Source organism: Odocoileus virginianus, chromosome 26 (genome assembly GCF_023699985.2).
Source record: "Odocoileus virginianus isolate 20LAN1187 ecotype Illinois chromosome 26, Ovbor_1.2, whole genome shotgun sequence".
Classification (NCBI taxonomy): Eukaryota; Metazoa; Chordata; class Mammalia; order Artiodactyla; family Cervidae; genus Odocoileus; species Odocoileus virginianus.
The window spans coordinates 2,463,697-2,484,069 of record NC_069699.1 but is presented as its reverse complement, the minus strand read 5'-3'; the positions used below and the strand labels follow the sequence as shown (position 1 = coordinate 2,484,069).

At 40.0% G+C, this 20,373-nt stretch overlaps 1 protein-coding gene across 14 annotated transcripts in view; it reads right to left on the bottom strand.

The window, feature by feature from the left end:
* RBMS3 (RNA binding motif single stranded interacting protein 3) overlaps window positions 1-20,373 on the bottom strand; it is a 1,589,121-nt gene that overhangs the window by 537,849 nt on the left and 1,030,899 nt on the right. For all 14 annotated transcript variants that reach the window (XM_070455283.1, XM_070455285.1, XM_070455287.1 and 11 more), the window contains one exon: window positions 11,816-11,874. In XM_070455283.1, the coding sequence (XP_070311384.1) occupies window positions 11,816-11,874 (59 nt within the window). The remainder of the gene's footprint in view (window positions 1-11,815; window positions 11,875-20,373) is intronic.

Sequence of the window (20,373 nt, the reverse complement as noted above, 5' to 3'; positions counted from 1 at the left end):
GTCACAGAAAAATCTACCTTGCAGAACTGCCAGACACATTACAAATAGGGCTCTGTATAATTTTGAAAATATCTTTTTTCTCATAGGTATAAATAACCTCCCTTGTGGCTCAGCTGGTAAAGAATCCACCTGTGATGCAGGAGACCTGGGTTCGATGCCTGGGTTGGGAAGATCCCCTGGAGAAGGGGAAGGCTACCCACTCAAGTATTCTGGCCTGGAGAATCCCATGGATGGAGGAGCCTGGTAGGCTACAGTCCATGGGGTCGCAAAGAGTCAGACACGACTGAGCGACTTCACTTTCAGTTTCACTTTAAAGAGCAACTGGGGGACGTGTGTATGTTATGTCTCCGGTACCCTCGGTATCTTTCCAGGCCTGTGGAATACATACTCAACCATGTTCATTCTTTCCATTAATGTGACATCAAATGCTCCCAGAGAGAAAGATAAAGCCCCTGGGATCTAAGACCACTCTGAACTGTCCCATTTCATCAACACTTCAGCAGTAGAAAGTATGGCCCACAAGAAGCCTGAGGAGTTCATAATCTAGATGAAGATACCCACTAATAACAAAAGCCCAAGAGATAAAAGGGTATAATGTCTTTGCTCACAGATGGCGCTCAGAGGAGGTGGACTTGTAAAGTGTGTAAACAGCATGGGGAGAGTCCACTGAGGACTTCCTGGGAAGGTGAATTATGGAGGAAATGACTGACACACAGCAGAGGTAAGAAGAATGAGCATTTTATATATCTCTCAACATATATCAAACTCTAAACACCGGAAACTGAAAGACAGGAGCAGGAGAACAAACAGGATATCTGAACAAAAGGATTTCTGCGAAAGTGTAAGTGGGTTTGCGACAGTCATGTTCAGATTATGGCTGAAAGCAAAGGAACTCTACCATTTTACTTCTTAATTTTTATTTTATCTATGTATGTGTGTATGTGTTTATTTTATCATTTATGTGGCCGTGCTGGGTCTTATTTGCAGCACACAGAATCTTTAATTGCAGCAAGGCAAACTCCTAGTTGCGGCAAATGGGATCTGGTTCCCTGACCAGGGATCAAACCTAGGTTCCCTGCATCGGCAGCATGGTCTTAGCCACTGGACCACCAGGGAAACTCGTAATTTTTATCTTATATTGGAGTATAGGTGATTAACAGTGTTTTGTTCGTTTCAGCCGACTGATTCAGTTATACATACACATGTATCTATTATTTTTCAAATTCCTGTCCCATATAGGCTACCATTTTATTTTTAAGCCATTTTAAACAGCATGCAAATTATTTATATTTTTCCAATAAAATAATTTCTTCATATGCAAAACAGATAGGGAGATAGGTAAGGATACTAAATAATACCAAATACAAATTTATATTTCAAAACAGCAATGTTACCTATTAATGTTGGTGGAGAGATTTCTTTTGCCTAATATATATAATCATGGTGATTACAAGCAAATACTGAGTAAACATAGAGTTATAAGACTCTTAAAGAAAAATGTGCAGTTGCATGACTCCCAGAACATGAGTAGATATTTTGCTTTACATTTATCTCAAAGACTTCTCAAAGTTAACATAGCACCATCACATCATCATCATTTTCATAAAAGGACCCTCTAAAATACTGAATATACTGAACTGAGAATAGCAAGTTTGGAATGATTATCTTTAGACTTTTTTGGTCACAGGGTGGCATACAGGATCTTAGTTCCTTGACCAGGGATGGAACCCATGTTCCCTGCATTGAAAGCCTGGAATCTTAACCACTGGACCACCAGGGAAGTCCCCTGGAAGGATTATCTTTGACAGGAGAAGTGTCTTTAGCTTCAGTTGTCTGGCTAAGTTAGAAACAACACATGGCAACCATTTACCCTCAAGGCAGGCGTCTCTTAACTCTGGCTATAAGATGATAAACATTGGAATTTTCTCAAAAGAAGCCCAGGATGAAAATTTCTCATATTGATAAAAAAAAGGTACCTATAGGAAAATTCTGAGTGAAATTACCAAAGTTCCTACACTAACTTTTTCTGAAATGAAAACCAAACTCAATATCAATACAAAGGAAGCCAATATATGTTCATATACTGAGCATCTGTGCCTGACTGTAAAATTAATACTGGGCTAGATGGGAGTACAATTCACAAAAGTGCAGGCAAAAAATCAAACACTTCATATCCCGAAGGGAAACGGGAAATGCGGGTGTCTAAACAGAAGTGTTTTCATCTTTTTTTGGTAACCTAATCCCAATATTTGAAAATGAAATAAATGTGTTTTTCAAGTCACTTTGCTTCTTGGGCTCCTTGTTCTAGAGACTGTGGTCTCATTCCAAGGAAAGGAGCCTGTGACTCTCAGATGTGATTCCTTAGACTCATATATTTCACAGCATTTACTTTAGTTTGCGGTGAACTGGGGAAGCAACAGGTAGTAGAAAAAAGGCTTTGCCTGGTGTTTAGCTTCTTCCTTTACTTGTTAAGTTTCCTGCTGGACCAGTCTGATGTAGGTATGCTCTTTCCTGGAAATCAAATTGTTCTTACGCATACACATTTCACCCAGGTACACGTCATTGTCACTTACTAGGACTGGTCCCTCGGAAGTGGGCTACTGCATACCCTGCAAAGACGGAGGCAGGAGGTAGATGTCCTCTCACCTCCAACCCAAGTAAAGTGACTGGAGATCCATGCGCCATGGACAGAAACTCCAAAATGAGAACAGCAGGACAATTAAGAGTGGAGGATGGTTCTTGCCCAAACCACATATTTCTCATTCTAGAAATCAGGAGACCTCCCCGATGCCATGCACAGTAGGCCCCTTGGAAGTCAAAGGGGAGTGATCCTAAGAGGGCTCTGTGGCAGTCTCTATTTTGGCTAAAAGATGCATGCACACACATGGGAGAAGTCTGGGATGCAGCAAATACGGGCTTTGGACCAGGCAAATCAAAAGGAAAACTGGAAGAAATGCCCCATAAAAGTAATTTAAACCACTTGCAAGGGCACAGACCCTTTGAGTCTGCCCATGGAGACTGGATAGACATGTGTGTCTATCTACATGCACCATACTCATGTTTTTGTTTTTTCTGTCTAATAAATATTTTATTTGCTTCACTACTTTCCATCTTTGTGGGAAGTCTTTTCTGCAAAGTCAGAGATTCAGGGCCTGGTCACTGACCACTGGTCTAGTGGCTAGGATTTAGCACTGTCATAGCCATGACTTGGACTGCATCTCTGGCTGGGAACCAAACCCCACTCCAAGCAGGCTGAGGCTACCTGAGACCAAGGCTACATAAAAATATGACAAAATAGAGCATCTATTCCCCCATCCAAGTTCGTGGGGTGTAACACAAATCTCCTACACTTTCCCCACTTGCTATATAAATACTCCCCATCAGTAAGGGAGAAAATTAAATAATAAATAAAATGAATTAATTCCAACTTTGTTCATGTATACTGCCTCATACTCAGTTACCAAGAAATACTTTTATGTACATTTAAAATTTTTTTTTCAACATTTTTAAAGATTTTTCTATATGGATCATTTTTTAAGCCTTCATTGAATTTCTTACAATATTGCTTCTGTTTTATGTTTTGGCTTTTTGGCCATAAGGTATGTGGGATCTTAGCACCTTGACCAGGAATTGAACCCACACCCCCTGCATTGGAGGATGAAGTCTTAACCACTGGACTGCCAGAGAAGTCCCCAGAAATACTTTTAAAAAGCAGGTAACACAGTTATGAATCTAAAACTGCTAAATGGATTTAGTCACACCCCTCCCGGAAACAATCTAGGTGGGTTCGATCTCTCTCTGTACAAATGAATCGAGTATGCAGAATTATTTCTTTTAGAGAAGAATAACAATTTACGGTTTCATTTAATAAAGAATGAATAAACTTCATGGATGATTTCAGAACTTTTGGATTATTGTGTTCAACTTTGATTTTAGGGGTCCAATGAAATGGTAAAGGCAACATAATCTTCCATAAATATAATTCAACCAGCCTGTGACAACAAAGACAAGAAGGGAGCATTTCAAGCTCTTAGAAGTCGGTATGCTTGGCACACTTTCATGGCTCTTATATCCTTTGGCTATTAAGCATGGAAACTTTCTATGGAATATCCATTACTCATTCCCTCTGCTCTAAACACATAGCCTGTCAGGAAAAAAATGGCTGGCGGGGGTTGGGGGTGGTATAGAGGAAGCCAAACTTAAAAAGCAGGAAAAGGCAGAGACAAGTCAATTCATGGAAGATTTACACCCTGTTTTCAATGGCTTCTTTCATTTCATTTCCCTTGACTTTTTTAAATTAGCAAATACACTGGACCCGGGAGGAAAACACATGGGGAAAAAAAAAAAAAAAAACGAAAACAAAGCCATGCAGATCTCTGTGACTTGCACAACAGCTCTTATTGGGTCCTGGTGTCTGAGTGGCTGAATGAACTGTGGTCTGCTTCTCATTACTCTCCATCTGGAGCTGCGGCCTGCTTTGTTCATCAATTTCTGGTCATTTGGGCCTGCTGGTGACTGTTTTGTTTTATGCTGCCATATTATACAGAATGAAAGCTGCCGCAGCCACCACCCAAGAAAGAACAATCCTGAAAATGAGAGGTTATGTTGAAAGAGTTCCCCGAGACCCCTTCCAGAATAGAGTGAGTGTGTTTATCTGGGCCTGCCCACCTTACAGACTTAGAGAACCTGGGGTGGGAGGTGACGCAGTGTGGAAGGGAACAACAACCTTTCTTTCGGATGCTAAGATATAGGAAGTGTCTAAAATTGGGTTAATATCTCAGGATTAATTTTGATGCCTTTTCTTTTCACCTCTAAGAAGACTAGTGCATGCACCATCTCATACATTGCTTTCATCAACTCATGAAAAACTGAATTCACATCTTTAAAAACAAAATCAATAAATCCTGTCTTCATAATACTTGGTTTTGATTCAATAGCCTAAGTCAGGAGGCCACATTGCAAATGATTCAAAAGCAAATGTCTCCAAGAAGACCAAATCCAATTTTCATTTTCTTATGACAGGCTCAAGGCCCTCAGTGATTTGTTTAAAAAAGCCACCCCAGGGCTTCCCGGGCAGTCCAGTGGTTAAGAATCTGCCTTGCAGTGCAGAGGATACAGGTTCAAGCCGTGGTCAGGGAACTAAGATCCAATGCCACAGAGCAACTGCGGAGTCTGAAGCCTCAACAGGAGAAGCCACCTTACACTGCAACTGGAGAAAGCCTGCACACCACAATGAACACACATCAGAGCCAAAAGTAAAAACAAGAATCATAATTAACTAAATGAAAATGTCACCTCAGACACCTTTCCATTTCTTTCCTTAAGAAAGCAATGGTCAAGAAGAACTCTCTTTTACCTTTTCATTAAAGAAGCAAAGGAAAAAAAAATACATTCTCTCTGTATTCAGTTATTTTCAGCTAATGTTATTTTGCAAAAATAAACAAGCATAGTTATGCACTACTCAGAAATCACAGAAAGAGTCACAATATTGGAAATATAATTGAAACCACTTTAATTTTTCCAAAAGCTGTTTTTGCTTTTTGTTTGTTTGTTTGTTTTTGCTTTTGCCTGAAAAGACAAACACATGTGGAGAATTGTAAAGTTAATAATAATTTATCACCTTAATACAAACTTTTTTTTTGCTTAATATTCACAGTGTTTTATGGAAACAGTCAATATGAGGTATTGTTGAACATTATCCATGTATTTTTGATTATCAAAGTGAAAAGTGGAAGTTGCTTGGTTATGTCAACTCTTTGTGACCCCATATAGTCCATGGAATTCTCCAGGCCAGAATACTGGAGTGGGTAGTCTCTCCCTTCTTCGGGGGATCTTCCCAACCCAGGGATCGAACCCAGGTCTCCCGCATTGCAGATGGACTCTTTACCAGCTGAATCACAAGGCAAGCCCATTTGATTATCAAGGCAGGCCCTATTATTGTTATCATTTTACAGATGAGGGAACTGAGGCACCCAGCAGAGTTGAAAGACTGGCCGCAGGTCACAAGGCTACAAAGTGGGCAGTGTTCACACCATGCTTTCCGGCCCCACCGCAGACGTAGCCATGAGCAATGTGCCATGCTTGCTCGGTCACTTCAGTCACGTCTGATTCTTTGCAACCAACCCTATGGGCTGTAGCCCACCATGGTTCTCTGTCAATGGGATTTTCCTGGCGAGAATACTGCAGTGGGTTGCCATGCCCTTCTCCAGGGTATCCTCCCACCAGGGACTGAACCTATATCTCCAGCGTCTCCTGCATTGCAGACAGATGTTTTTACTGCTGAGCCACTGGGGAAGCCCAACCGTGAGCAAATATTGCATAGCCCCATGTTTACCAAACATATGATTTTACGTTCTTCCACAGTCATTTAACTTCCTCTAATAAACAATCCCATGGTGTGCCATAGTTTAGTCCTCTCAACAATGGCCACAGAACAGTAGTAGATGCTCCATACACTAGAATCAGAGTTTTCCTATATTTACTCTCATAGAATAAAGGGGTGCTAAGCATCAGCATATAAAGCATCTTTAAAAATATGTTTGAATACAATATTTAGGACAACGTCTCACTAGAATCACTAACATCATAGTACATCTCTGACTGCTCTTTCATATTGACTTTTTAAAAGATGCTACCAAACTAGCATGGCCCTAACCCACTGCAGATAGTGATTGCAGCCATGAAATTAAAAGACGCTTACTCCTTGGAAGGAAAGTTATGACCAACCTAGACACCATATTAAAAAGCAAAGACATTACTTTGCCAGCAAAGTTCTGTCTAGTCAAGGCTATGGTTTTTCCAGTGGTCAGGTATGGATGTGAGAGTTGGACTGTGAAGAAAGTTGAGCACTGAATAATTGATGTTTTTGAACTGTGGTGTTGGAGAAGACTCTTGAGAGTCCCTTGGACTGCAAGGAGATCCAACCAGTCCATCCTAAAGGAGATCAGGCCTGGGTGTTCATTGGAAGGATTGACACTGAAGCTGAAACTCTAGTATTTTGGCCACCTCATGAGAAGAGTTGACTCATTGGAAAAGACCTGGATGCTGGGAGGGATTTGGGGCAGGAGGAGAAGGGGACAACAGAGGATGAGATGACTGGATGGCATCACCGACTCGATGGACATGAGTTTGAGTAAACTCCGGGAACTGGTAATGGAAAGGGAGGCCTGGCGTGCTGTGATTCATGGGGTCGCAAAGAGTTGGACACGACTGAGCGACTGAATTGAACAGAACTGAACTGAACCCACTCCAAAATTGTTGCCTGAAAAACCCCTTGGACAGAGGAGCCTGGCGGGCTACAGTCCATAGTGTAGCAAAGAGTCAGACATGACTGAGTGACTGAGCTCAACAAATAAAGAAGGGGTGAATCAGTTTCACAGCGCCCAGCATTGGAGGGCCTGCAAGTTATGTCTGCAACAGGAGTGGATGTAAACGATCACTGCACATTGCTTTAATTTGTATCTTTCCAATCACTAACTAATTCATCCTGGGGACACAGGGCCTTTGTAGCCCTCCCAAATGTGTTTTCCCCCTACCACCCCTTCTCTCATTGGATGTGTAAGTGGGGAGCCCCTGTTGCTCCTAACTCTGAATAGCTTCCCTCCCACCTCAAGTCTTCAACTGGAATCTCACATCACAGCAGTTTATAACCACATGCCTTCATGTTCCCAGTGGTCTTCAAACTCTTGGTATCTTTCCTACTATTTCTCCACAAATACTTTCAGGATCAGTCCATTTTTCCAACATTACACCTGCTCTAACTCTTGGCTATTTAAATCAATACTTCAGTGCTGCTCTGGGGTCTGTCCCATCAGCTCCTTGAATGTCACAGTCACCTTCCTCCCAACTTCAGCAACTCGCCTGTACACACCAACTATAAACTATTTTCCATAGATGTAACTGCACTCTCACTTCCAATTTTAAGGAGTTTCTATCTGTAACTATTTTAGGGGCCATTTTTCTGAAAAACAACATACTCTAAATATGACTCAAAAATACCATTAATGTAGTATTTTTCCCCAAACATGGAGGTAGCAGTAGTATCTCTCTGTAACGAAGGTTTAGTTTTAGACTACCCGCCCCCCCCACCTCATCACGTGCTTGGTGAAAGTTGAGCTTTGGCTATCACTGCCATCCACAGGCTCAAAACACTGAGGCCAGAAAAGGCCCCTGGAGTCTTAGACTACATGATCACCCTAACTTTTTCACGTGAGCCTCAAGACAAAAGATCTACCTCTCATAAAATTCTCCTTACCTACCCTTCCTTCAATGATGTCCCCAGGTGTTTCCTCCCTTTCTCCTCTCCTTTCCTCCCCCCCATTTTCTCCTTCCAAATTTATCAGTGCTTCTTATGGTTGAGACAAGTACTCTCCAAAACTACTTTTTACATCCATATGATTATGAATAAAAATATTATGGAACAGTAAACTCAATATTTATGTATTTATGTCTTTAAAGTGAGCATTTGCAAATTTATACTGATATAAATTTTGATATATTTATATCAATTTATATATTGATATAAATTTATATAATGATAAATTTTGATATAAAAAATTTTTATATTATATAAAAATGATATAAATCATTATAAAACACACCCAGAAAGTTGACTTTAAAACAAAGACATGTTCTAATATTTTTTTCAATAGACAATGACACATTCCGCTGAAATTCCCTGCTCCAAAGATAACATTTTCTAGATTACACAGGTCCTGTCTTCATTGACTAAAAAGGTCTCTTTGGAGAGAGACAGAGGCAATTTATGTGTTTAAAGCAAGCATTTGCAAATTTATACTGATATAAATTTTGATATATTTATATCAATTTACATATTGATATAAATTTATATACTAATAAATTTTGATATAAAAATAAAATTTTTATATTATATAAAAATGATATAAATCATTATAAAACACACCCAGAAAGTTGACTTTAAAACAAAGACATGTTCTAATATTTTTTCCAATAGACAATGACACATTCGCCTGCAATTCCCTGCTCCGAAGATAACATTTTCTAGATTACACAGGTCCTGTCTTCATTGACTAAAAGGGTCTCTTTGGAGAGAGACAGAGGCAATTAAATAAGCAGTTAGAGGGTAATGTGAATAGGAGTCTTAGGGGTTCAGAGAAGGATACCCACAGCATTTGTCCAGATAAAGAACTCCACAATTAAGAGATAACTGCACATGGGAACTCTGACAATCCATTTCAGCTACATCCTCTTCCTCTTCAAACCTTGTTATTACAGTACAAGAATACGGTTTTTCCAGGTTAGCGTTCAAGCCTTTTGTTGGCCCCAGTATTGTACACTGACAAGAGACGCCTGCACTCTGAGCAAACCTTTGCCTAGTGGAGGGTCCCCTCATGTAGACACTCCATGGGTCAGACATGTCATGGGATCCACTGTGGTCTGCAGGACTCACTTGTCTGTGAAGCATCTGCCTTTCTGAGAGGGGCTCTGTCAGTATAACTGACTGCCTGAGGCGGGTGCCTCAATGTTCTCTGTTCCTATAGACAAGTGCGTGCTTGCTAAGTTGCTTCAGTAGTGTCCGCCTCCTTTGCGACCCCATGGACTGACGCCCTCCAGGCTCCTCTGTCCACGGGATTCTCCAGGAAGGAATACTGGAGTGGGGTGCCATGCCCTCCTCCAGGGGATCTTCCCGACCCAGGGATCGAACCCAGGTCTCCTGAGGCTCCTGCACAGCAGATGGATTCTTTACTGTTGAACCACCAGGGAAGCCTGTTCCCATAAATATTTTTAACCCAAAGACTTTAGGAATCAGGCAGGCATGTCTGGAAGCAATATAACTAACAGTCTAATGCTTCTCACACACACATGCTTCCCACAGGATGACAGTGGAGAGTTACTCACAGTCGTGGCCCAAGTCTGTACGAATACATCAACCAAGGCTGTTTTTAGCCACCTACATCATGCCCCCCACTCCATCCCCTCCCCTACAAGGATCCTTTGCTGTCATGTGTACTCCCTTCCTTATGGTAACCATAGCAACTCTGAGCTTCCCTGTAGTCTGCCTTGACCTCTCCCTCAAGGATGCTACCCCAGGACCTCTAGATCAGGGCACCTGATACGTCAGCTCAGCACTTCTCCCCAAGACTCATTCATACCCCCTTCTGGACTTCCTGCCTCAGTCATTGACACAGCCCTCCTCCCCAATCACAACAGTTCAATATGTGAATTTCATTGCCCATGCCCTTTCACCTTTCACAGAAAATATCTAATTCTACCCTTGAAAACTCATGGTAGTTCCCTTTCCATTTCTCTACCAGTGTGTGGAGGACCTTCCTCATTTTTATGGTCATCTATGTGTTTCAAATCTGCATTGTTTTCTCTCTGCCTCCAGTTTCCTCCCCTCTGTAACTCCGTTTCACTTACTTTGGCAAAAATAACTAGAACTCAAGATAAAATCATATCATTTCTGCTCAAAAAAAAAAAAAAAAAAGCAACAGTTATGCAGACAATTAAGTTCAAAACATTCAGGATAACTCTAAAAATGCCTCCAAAATCCTGACCTGTTCCTTCCTTCTAATGATACCCTTACTGGGGCATTTTTCTATTTCTGATATGTGAGTCTGCTCAATTACATTATGAAATTCTTCCTCCTGAACATCAACCTTTCTATGTCCATTCATTCTGCCTTTTCAAACTTCATTCTCCAAAAGGGAATCCTCATATTCTCCTCTCATCCTATTTTGCAGACTCCTGTATTGTAGCCGTTTCTGCTATACTCTCACACATACTAGGCTTCCGAATCCTAACACATATATCAAGATTAGTTTCTTGGTTTTCTTGGTAGTTTCATTTTCAACTAGAAATTGAGCTATTAGATGATAGAAATGTTGTCTTGCCACTTTTTGTCTTGTAGTAGCTAAATTCCTAGGGCATTTGTGAGTTTATAGGAGAAAAGGAATGCTGCTTTTTCTTTAATTGATGAATTGAATCTGACCATTCTCCAATTAAGTCAGGATATACCTGCAGCATTTAAATGTCCCCAAAATTTGTATACATTATATTTGTATGAGAAAGAGGGGCAATGTTTAGAATGACCTTGTATCTAACGTATTTCTTGATGTGGGTATTATAAAAATGACTGGATTAGAGAAAGAGCAAATAACACATGTTACAGGAAGCATTCCAATTTTCCAGTAAAAACGGAGTCAAGCAAGATAGACCATTTAGATTTCATGAATAAATGAATGCCACCCTTAAAAGAGTATGGATTCCCACACATGAAAAATACATGAGCCACAGATACAGTCAAATAACTTCAGAAATATTTCCAGGAAAAGGAAAAAGCCTTGATATGATACAAATTCTGAGATACCGTGAGATGCTTACAGCTGAAGCTTAGACACAATGGGCCCACCAGTGAATCCATTCCTAGTCAAACAGTGTAGCTAAAGCCTTAAACAACAGATAAATGAAAATGTGTTTTGCATGGAAAGTTTTCCCCAGAGTTCCTCATTTTTATATAGGAAATCAATTTGCATCACTGATGATATCATTCAAATCAGACAACCCAGAGTTGTTAGGAGGTAATTTAGTCTTACGCTGAAGCAATTTGATACTTTTTCTGATTTGTGATTTTCATTTTGTTTGTTAATGAAAAAAAAATTAATGAGCAATGTTACTAGAAATACAACTCGTCAAAGCCCAGGCATCACTATAAACAGGTTGCCATATACTGTACACACAGACCCTCACGCAGCTGATGCCCAGACTTCGCCTGGCAGGAGCCATCGGTGGGAGACACGGGTGTGAGCCCACTTACAGATGTCCTGACACATACCTTTGCACTGATTTGTGTTTTTGTCAAGGATTGCCTTTGTGGATACGATTTTTCCATACCTGAAATAGAGAGAGAAAAATCCATGTTATTGTAACTCAATGGACACTTAAAACACTGTGATGAACATTGGTGCACACACATTTAAGCAGGAATAAGCCAAGCAAACAAGCTCCGAATCCCCATTTCACAGCTGGGTAACCTCTTTTCACCAGCGCCTCTTTACAGCTCAAGAATGGGCTTCCTTCCCTCCATAATCACTGGGTTGAACCTTCGAAAATAAACCTGTCAGGCTGTCATAGCTGGCTGAGAGGGGATTGTGTGTGATTGTGATCAAAGCAAATTATACTCTGTGGATTCATGGAAAAAATGCACAAAACTTGGAACCAGACGGATCAGCGCCTGTGTCCAACTCTGGCGTTTAGCTAGCTCTCTGATTCTGAGCAGTTCAGCATAACTTCTCCAAGCCCACTTTCTCACTGTAAAAATGAGAACTGGAATAATCACTTTGCAGGATCTGCAAGAATGTTACATTGAAATGCTGTCATTCCTAGTAGGTCCTAGGACAAATAAGACTTTTTTTTTTTTTTGCTACTAAAACGGTATTAATTTACTGTAAGTTAATAGAGGATAAGTTGGATTGAGTTTTGTATTCCCCATGCGTAACGCATTGGTAATAGAAGCTTAATAAAGATCTGCTGTAAATAACAAATGATATAGGTTATCCATGGTGCTTCCTCTACAACAAAGTTTCTACCATATATATCTGCATACATCATATCTATATTAATTATTTCATAACTCTAGCAGAAAATCTACTGTCAGGTTTTTAAAAAAGATGGGGGATAAGGGAAATGAGAAAATCTTGTTGAGCCCATTTATGAAGTATAAATGATGGGACAAGGGAGGTAATTCCTAAAACCTGGTCCTTCTTTAGGATTCCATGAAGTATGCTTTCGGATCAGCATAAGACATGATAAGTTATAATGCAAGTTTAAGTACTAAGTCTATTATGTTCAAGATTTCAGGTATGGTCAGAAAAGTCTCTGGCAAGTTTTCCTGTAATTTTGTGTTCCTAAGAGACATCACTTTACAAACAAACGTCCGCATAGTCAATCTGTGTTCCAGTAGTCATGTACAGACATGAGAGTTGGATCATAAAGAAGGCTGAGCATCGAAGAGTTGATGCTTTCAAACTGTGGTGCTGGAAGTGACTCTTGAGAGTCCCTTGGACTGTAAGGAGATCAAACCAGTCAATCCAAAAAGAAATCAACCCTGAATATTCACTGGAAGGACTGTTGCTGAGGTTGAAATTCCAATACTTTGGCCACGTGATGTGAAGAGTCAACTCATTGGAAAAGATTCTGATGCTGAGAAAGATTGAAGGCAAAAGGAGAAGTGAGCGGCAGAGGATGAAATGATTGGATGCATCACGGACTCCATGGATGTGAATCTGAGTAAACTCTAGGAGACAGGAGAAGACAGAGGAGCCTGGCATGCTACGGTTGCAGAGCTGGGCACAACGTAGCAACTGAACATCAACAACAGGAAGTGTAAGAACATTGGCTAAATATTAAAGACTCCATGAATTAAGAACATATGATAAATATTAAAGATTCTGTATTTAATGAATATTAAACATTCCAATATTTCTTTTGCATTTGTAACCACCTTTTACTACATCATTGATGCTTTGGAGCATTTTAGTGGTCATTTATTAAAAGTGTTGAAAATAGCATAGTGTTGAGAATGCTTCCCTTGTGGCTCAGCTGGTAAAGAATCCACCTGCAATGAAGGAGACCTGGGTTCAATCCCTAGGTTGGGAAGATCCCCTGGAGAAGGGAAAGGCTACCTGCTTCAGACCAGGTATTCTGGCCTGAAGAATTCCATGGACTTTACAGCCCATGGGGTCACAAAGAGTTGGACACGACTGAGCAACTTTCACTTTCACTCACTTTCACTGTTATTACAATAATACCACCTATAGCCTTGAAAATAATTCCAATAGGAGCTGAGCTATTAGTAGGTCACAACAGAAACAGGAATGAGATCAGCAGAAGGGGTCTGTGATGATTCTCGTCTACAACCTCCACCCTTGTTAAGTCAGGTAGAACTGGGCTGGAGCTGTCCGATGCTGAACTGGGCAGATTTCACCCACATAACCCTGAAGCTTCAGCCACTTGTATACTTACTATCCATTCTTCTCCTGCATCAATACAATGATAACTCTATATAAAACAAAATAAAAGACAGCTAGGGTTGAAAATATCTATGACTATTTTGCAGAAGGAGAAAGTATGTTCTAAAAGATCAGTAATTTGATCAAAATCTCATATTTGTGAAAGTTAATAGTAGGCATTTGACTATGAGATTTTTGAATTTAGTGTAGTGCTTAAATAATGTAGCATGCAGCTTCTAGAATAGAAAAGCTACATATATCAATTTTCCTGTTCCATCAACTTTAATGTCTTTGGCAATCCAAATATTTGATCTCCAGGGTAATGCAGTGTCATCATTAAAAGAATATATTGTGGTGACAAACCTCCATGACTCAAATCTCAGTTCAGCCTGGGTATATTTGATTGGCTAAGTAAGTCTTATGTGTTCTTTGCATCATTTCATCATCTATCATGATATAAGTGGAGTGTAAAAGCTCTCAATCATGTCTGACTCTTTATGATCCCATGGAATGTAGCCTGCCAGGCTCCTCTCTGTCCATGGGATTTCCCAGGCAAGAATACTGGAGAGGTTGGCCATGCCCTCCTTTAGGGGATCTTCCTGAGCCAGGGATCAAATCTGCATCTGGGGTCTCTTACATTAGCAGGCAGATTCTTTATCACTGCACCACTTGGGAAACCATCATGATAAAAATTTATCTTTTAATATTGATGTATTTACTTAAAACTGTATATATCTACTTATAAACCCATAAAATGATGACAAAAGTCTACTTCATAGGGTTGTTGTGAGGGTAAGTGGGATTTACCTAGAGGGTTGATAACACTGGTTGACATAGAGAAAGTGCTCATTTAACGTTAGCTTTACTTGCAGTCACTTTCTTGCTACTATCTGCGATGCAGAACTATCTCTAGTCCTTCACAGTCTCTGAAGCAGATAAGTAGTGGAAGGAGGTTAAGGTTCTATCCCAAATGACAGCTTGAAATTACTACTGGGAATTTTCTGATGGTCCAGTGGTAAAGAATCTGTCTTCCAATGCAGGGGGCATGGGTTCAATCCCTGGTTGAGGAACTAAGATACCGCAACCATGGGGCAACTAAACCCGCATGCCACAACGACTGAGTCCACACACTCTAGAGCCTACATGATACCACTAGGGGTCCTACATGCCACAACAAAGATCCAGCACAACCAAAACAAACCTGAAACAGCAACAAAACACAACAGCTACTATTTAGACTGTCAAAACCTTCCACAAAGAAAACTTCTCAGGCAATTACTTGCTGAAAGGATAATTACATTTATAATTAATATTGATCCTATTTTAATGTTTTGGATTTTATTAACTAGGTTCTTGATGTATTTAATCATGCAGTTACCCATAGGTTCAATTTGTTGTTGTTGTTTATCACTAGTGAATGTCTATTACTCCATTTGTTTAACCTGTGGATTTTTATTGAGTAGAGATGTAAATAAATTCTGTCCAGTGGAGAAGATAACCTTAAGGTTAGTTTATCGCCCTGTTGAACACTAATTCAGTTCAGTTCAGTCACTCAGTCGTGTCCGACTCTTTGCGACCCCATGGACCACAACACACCAGGCCTCCCGGTACATCACCAACCCCCAGAGTTTACTCACACTCATCTCCATTGAGTCAGTGATGCCATACAACCATCTCATCCTCTGTCGTCCCCTTCCCCACCTGCCCTCAATCTTTCCCAGCATCAGGCTCTTTTCAAATAAGTCAGCTCTTCGCATCAGGTGGCCAGAATATTGGAGTTTCAGCTTCAACATCAGTCCTTCCAGTGAACACCCAGGACTGAGCTCCTTTAGGATGGACTGGTTGGATCTCCTTGTAGTCCAAGGGACTCTCAAGAGTCTTCTCCAACACCACAGTTCAAAAGCATCAATTCTTCAGCACTCAGCTTTCTTTATAGTCCAACTTTCACATCCACACATGACTACTGGAAAAACCATAGCATTGATGAGACTGACCTTTGTTGGCCAAGTAATGTCTCTGCTTTTTAATATGGTGTCTAGGTTGGTCATAACTTTCCTTCCAAGGAGTAAGCATCTTTTAACTTCATGGCTGCAGTCACCATCTGCAGTGACTTTGGAGCCCCAAAAAAACAAAGTCTGACACTGTTTCCCCATCTATTTCCCATGAAGTGATGGGACCAGATGCCATGATCTTAGTTTTCTGAATGTTGAGTTTTAAGCCAATTTTTTCATGCTCCTCTTTCACTTCCATCAAGAGGCTTTTTAGTTCCTCTTCACTTTCTGCCATAAGGGTGGTGTCATCTGCATATCTGAGGTTATTGATATTTCTCCCAGCCATCTTGATTCCAGCTTGTGCTTCCTCCTGACCAGCGTTTCTCATGATATACTCTGCATATAAGTTAAAGAAGCAGGGTGACAATATACAGCCTTGACCTACTCCTTTTCCTATTTGGAACCATTCTATTGTTTCATATCCAGTTCTAATTGTTGCTTCCTGACGTGCATACAGATTTCTCAGGAGGCAGGACAGGTAGTCTGGTATTCCCATCTCTTGAAGAATTTTCCACAGTTTATTGTGATCCACACAGTCAAAGGCTTTGGCATCGTCAATAAAGCAGAAATAGATGTTGTTCTGGAACTCTCTTGCATTTTCGATGATCCATCGGATGTTGGCAATTTGATCTCTGATTCCTCTGCCTTTTCTAAAACCAGCTTCAACATCTGAAAATTCACAGTTCACATATTGCTGAAGCTTGGCTTGGAGAATTTGGGGCATTTCTTTACTAGCGTGTGAGATGAATGCAATTGTGTAGTACTCTGAGCATTCTTTGGCATTGCCTTTCTTTGGGATTGCAATGAAAACTGACCTTTTCTAGTCCTGTGACCACTGCTGAATTTTCCAAATCTGCTGGCATATTTACTGCAGCACTTTCACAGCATCATTTTTTAGGATTTGAAATAACTCAACTGAAATTCCATCACCTCCACTGGCTTTGTTTGTAGTAATGCTTCCTAAGGCCCACTTGACTTCACATTCCAGGATGTCTGGCTCTAGGTGAGTGTGAGTGATCATACCATCGTGATTATCAGGGTCGTGAAGATCTTTTTTGTACAGTTCTTCTGTGTATTCTTGACACCTCTTCTTAATCTCTTCTGCTTCTGTTAGGTCCCTACTGTTTCTGTCCTTTACTGAGCCCAGCTTTGCATGAAATGTTCCCTTGGTATCTCTAATTTTCTTGCACAGATCTTTCCCACTCTATTGTTTTCTTCTATTTCTTTGCAATGATCACTGAGGAAGGCTTTCTTATTTCTCCTTGCTATTCTTTGGAACTCTGCATTCAAATGGGTACATCTTCCCTTTTCTCCTTTGCTTTTCGCTTCTCTTCTTTTCACAGCTATTTGTAAGGCCTCCTCAGACAGCCATTTTGCTTTTTAGCATTTCTTTTTCTTGGGGATGGCTTGATGCCTGTCTCTTGTACAATGCCACGAACCTCCGTCCATAGTTCATCAGGCACTCTGTCTATCAGATCTAGTCCCTTAAATCTTTTTCTCATTTCTACTGTATCATAAGGAATTTGATTTAGTTCATAGCTGAATGGTCTAGTGGTTTTTCCCTACTTTGTTCAATTTCAGTCTGAATTTGGCAATAAGGAATTCATGATCTGAGCCACAGTCAGCTCCAAGTCCTGTTTTTCCTGACTGTATAGAGCGTCTCCATTTTTGACTGCAAAGAATATAATCATCTGATTTTGGTGTTGGCCATCTGGTGATGTCCATGTGTAGAGTCTTCTCCTGTGTTGTTGGAAGAGGGTGTTTGCTACGACTAGTGCATTATCTTTACAAAACTCTATTAGCCTTTGCCCTGCTTCATTCTGTACTCCAAGGCCAAATTTGCCTGTATATGAACCAATATTCTTATCCCAATGTTCCTTAGAAAGAAAGTGAAAGCGTTAGTTGCTCAGTTGTGTCTGACTCTTTGTGGCCCTGTGGACAGTAGCCTACCAGGCTCCTCTGTCCATGGGATTCTCCATGCAAGAATACTGGAGTGGGTTGCCATGCCCTCTTCCAGGGGATCTTCCCCACCCAGGGATCGACCCCGCGTCTCCTGCATTGCAAATAGACTTTTTTTACCATCTGAGCCACCAGGGAAGACCAATATTCCTTTACAAAATACCTACAGATATTTAGGTTTTCAAATGCTCTTTGAACTAGCTTTAAAACCTGTATGTATACAGGCCCACTCTCCCCACCCCCCACAAAGTTCTTAATCCTTCCACCTTCCCCAACCCTGGAATGCACAAATACAACCTCGCTTAACAGCTTTATTTCATCTCAAGAGTTTTTCCTCTAGGGAAATAACCAAGACAATAATATAATCTTTGAACAGTGTGTTCAGTAGACAATGGTTAAAAGTACCTATCTCCATACACATTAACTACTGTGATGTTTGCTAGATTTGGACTATTCAGGCAAGTAAACATTTGCAAAACTGTACATATTTTAGAGAATAAAACAAAAAAACCGAGAAGAAAGGGAACATCTGCAGAAATTTTCCCCCTACACAAAGCATCCATCAATACATTATGAGAGAAGTAAAATCCAGAGGAAGGAAAAGAATTTAGAGCATTTATATACATCTCACGTCAGACACACAAACGCTTAAGACAAAAATCCTTCGTAATTGGTTTCTAAAGCTACTCCTGAAATTTTTATGTAAGTACCCTCTAAATTAAAATTTAGCTCTGTCTTTTAAAGAGGAAATTGAAAATTACTGTATCTCAGTGAATTCTCTCTGACAATGAGACTTTTAACCTATGATATATCTTCCATCCTATATTATATACCTATGTTATATACCTATAATGCTTTTACATGGAAGACTTCTCTTTCATTAAATGTATCACTAGTATATGGGAAGAATCGCTTTCAGTTTTTTACAGCCCCAAGACAAAATGCTTTCTCATAGAAAACATTTGTGACTCTTTTATCAAGCAACGCTTTTTTTTAAATTTATTTTTAAATTGGAGGAAAGTTGCTTTACCATGTTATAATGGTTCCTGCCACACAGCAACACAAATCAGCCATAATTATACATGTATCACCTCCTTACTCTCACCCCTCCCACCCTTCTAGATTTCTTAAAAATATAATTTATAATTCAGAAAGTATTACAATACTACCATACATGGAAAATTTATAATCACACACACACACAAACACATACACACACCAAAAAGCAAAGTATGCTATTTCTTGGCTTTCCCTCTTCCTAATTACTCTCCAGACGAGACTTTCCAGTGGAGCAGAATCACAAAACCCTTAAACACAACGGCTTAATTTAGCTTCTACTCTGACTAGAGTTACAGGAATTCCAGTCCTTGGCTCAGCTACAAGATTCTGTATTAACAATTATTTCTCAAAGCTAGAATACGCTTTAAACAACAAGAGTGGGTATTTAATGGGCCATTGGTTCTAGTTCATGTCTGAACTCTCACAGTGACAATCAGGTACTTGCTGCATGACTGGTCTTGTATCCTCCGTGCCCTGCAAAGTCAGCTCCTGATGTAGGTAAATCAAGTTTAGACTATTTTTGGGAAGAGACCTAAAAGCACCATAAAGACAAAAGTCATCCATGTAATATACTTGTGAAGATTATATTAAATTACTCTTACTGATGTCTTGTCAAAGTAATGTAAAAACTACTGCCTATAATACACCTTTATACACCTTGAAGAAGAAAAATTATTTCTCAGATAAAATTACTCTTAAACGTACATTATACTACTTATTTGTGTTCAGAAAGTTTTTTTTTTTTTTCTTTTTTTTTTTAACTGCCACCCACAAGTGGAAAGCAAAATCTGATATTAGAGGAAAAAATGTGACCAAGTTACTGAACAATGCCTGGAAATAGACATCTCAGCAGGGTCCCCAATTCTCTTTTCTATATTTTCATTTCCTGTAGCTAGAAGAGATAAACTACTACCCATAGTCAACTTCCTGGGGTTTCAGCTTCTTGGGGGAAACAAATAAATGAACACACTTTTTTACCCTAATTCTTTCCATCTGGGCTGAGTGCCTGCTCCAGCCAGTGTGAGAAGCAGCTAGTATAGCATTGCCAGGACATCTTTTAATATAAAAATTAAACCCTGCATCGTATCTATAAAGTCACCAAATGTCCTGAGTACATTCTCCAAACACAGCTCAGTCCCAAATAACATCGTGTTTACAGCTGAGAGGACGCTGCAGTCACAAACAGAAGCCACTGTGCAACAACCAACCACTTGCTATATTTTGAGCTTCCACAACTGAGTTTTATAAATTCATATGCTGTCTATCAACTCTTCAAAATAAGTTTACCCAAACCCATCAATACAGATTTTACA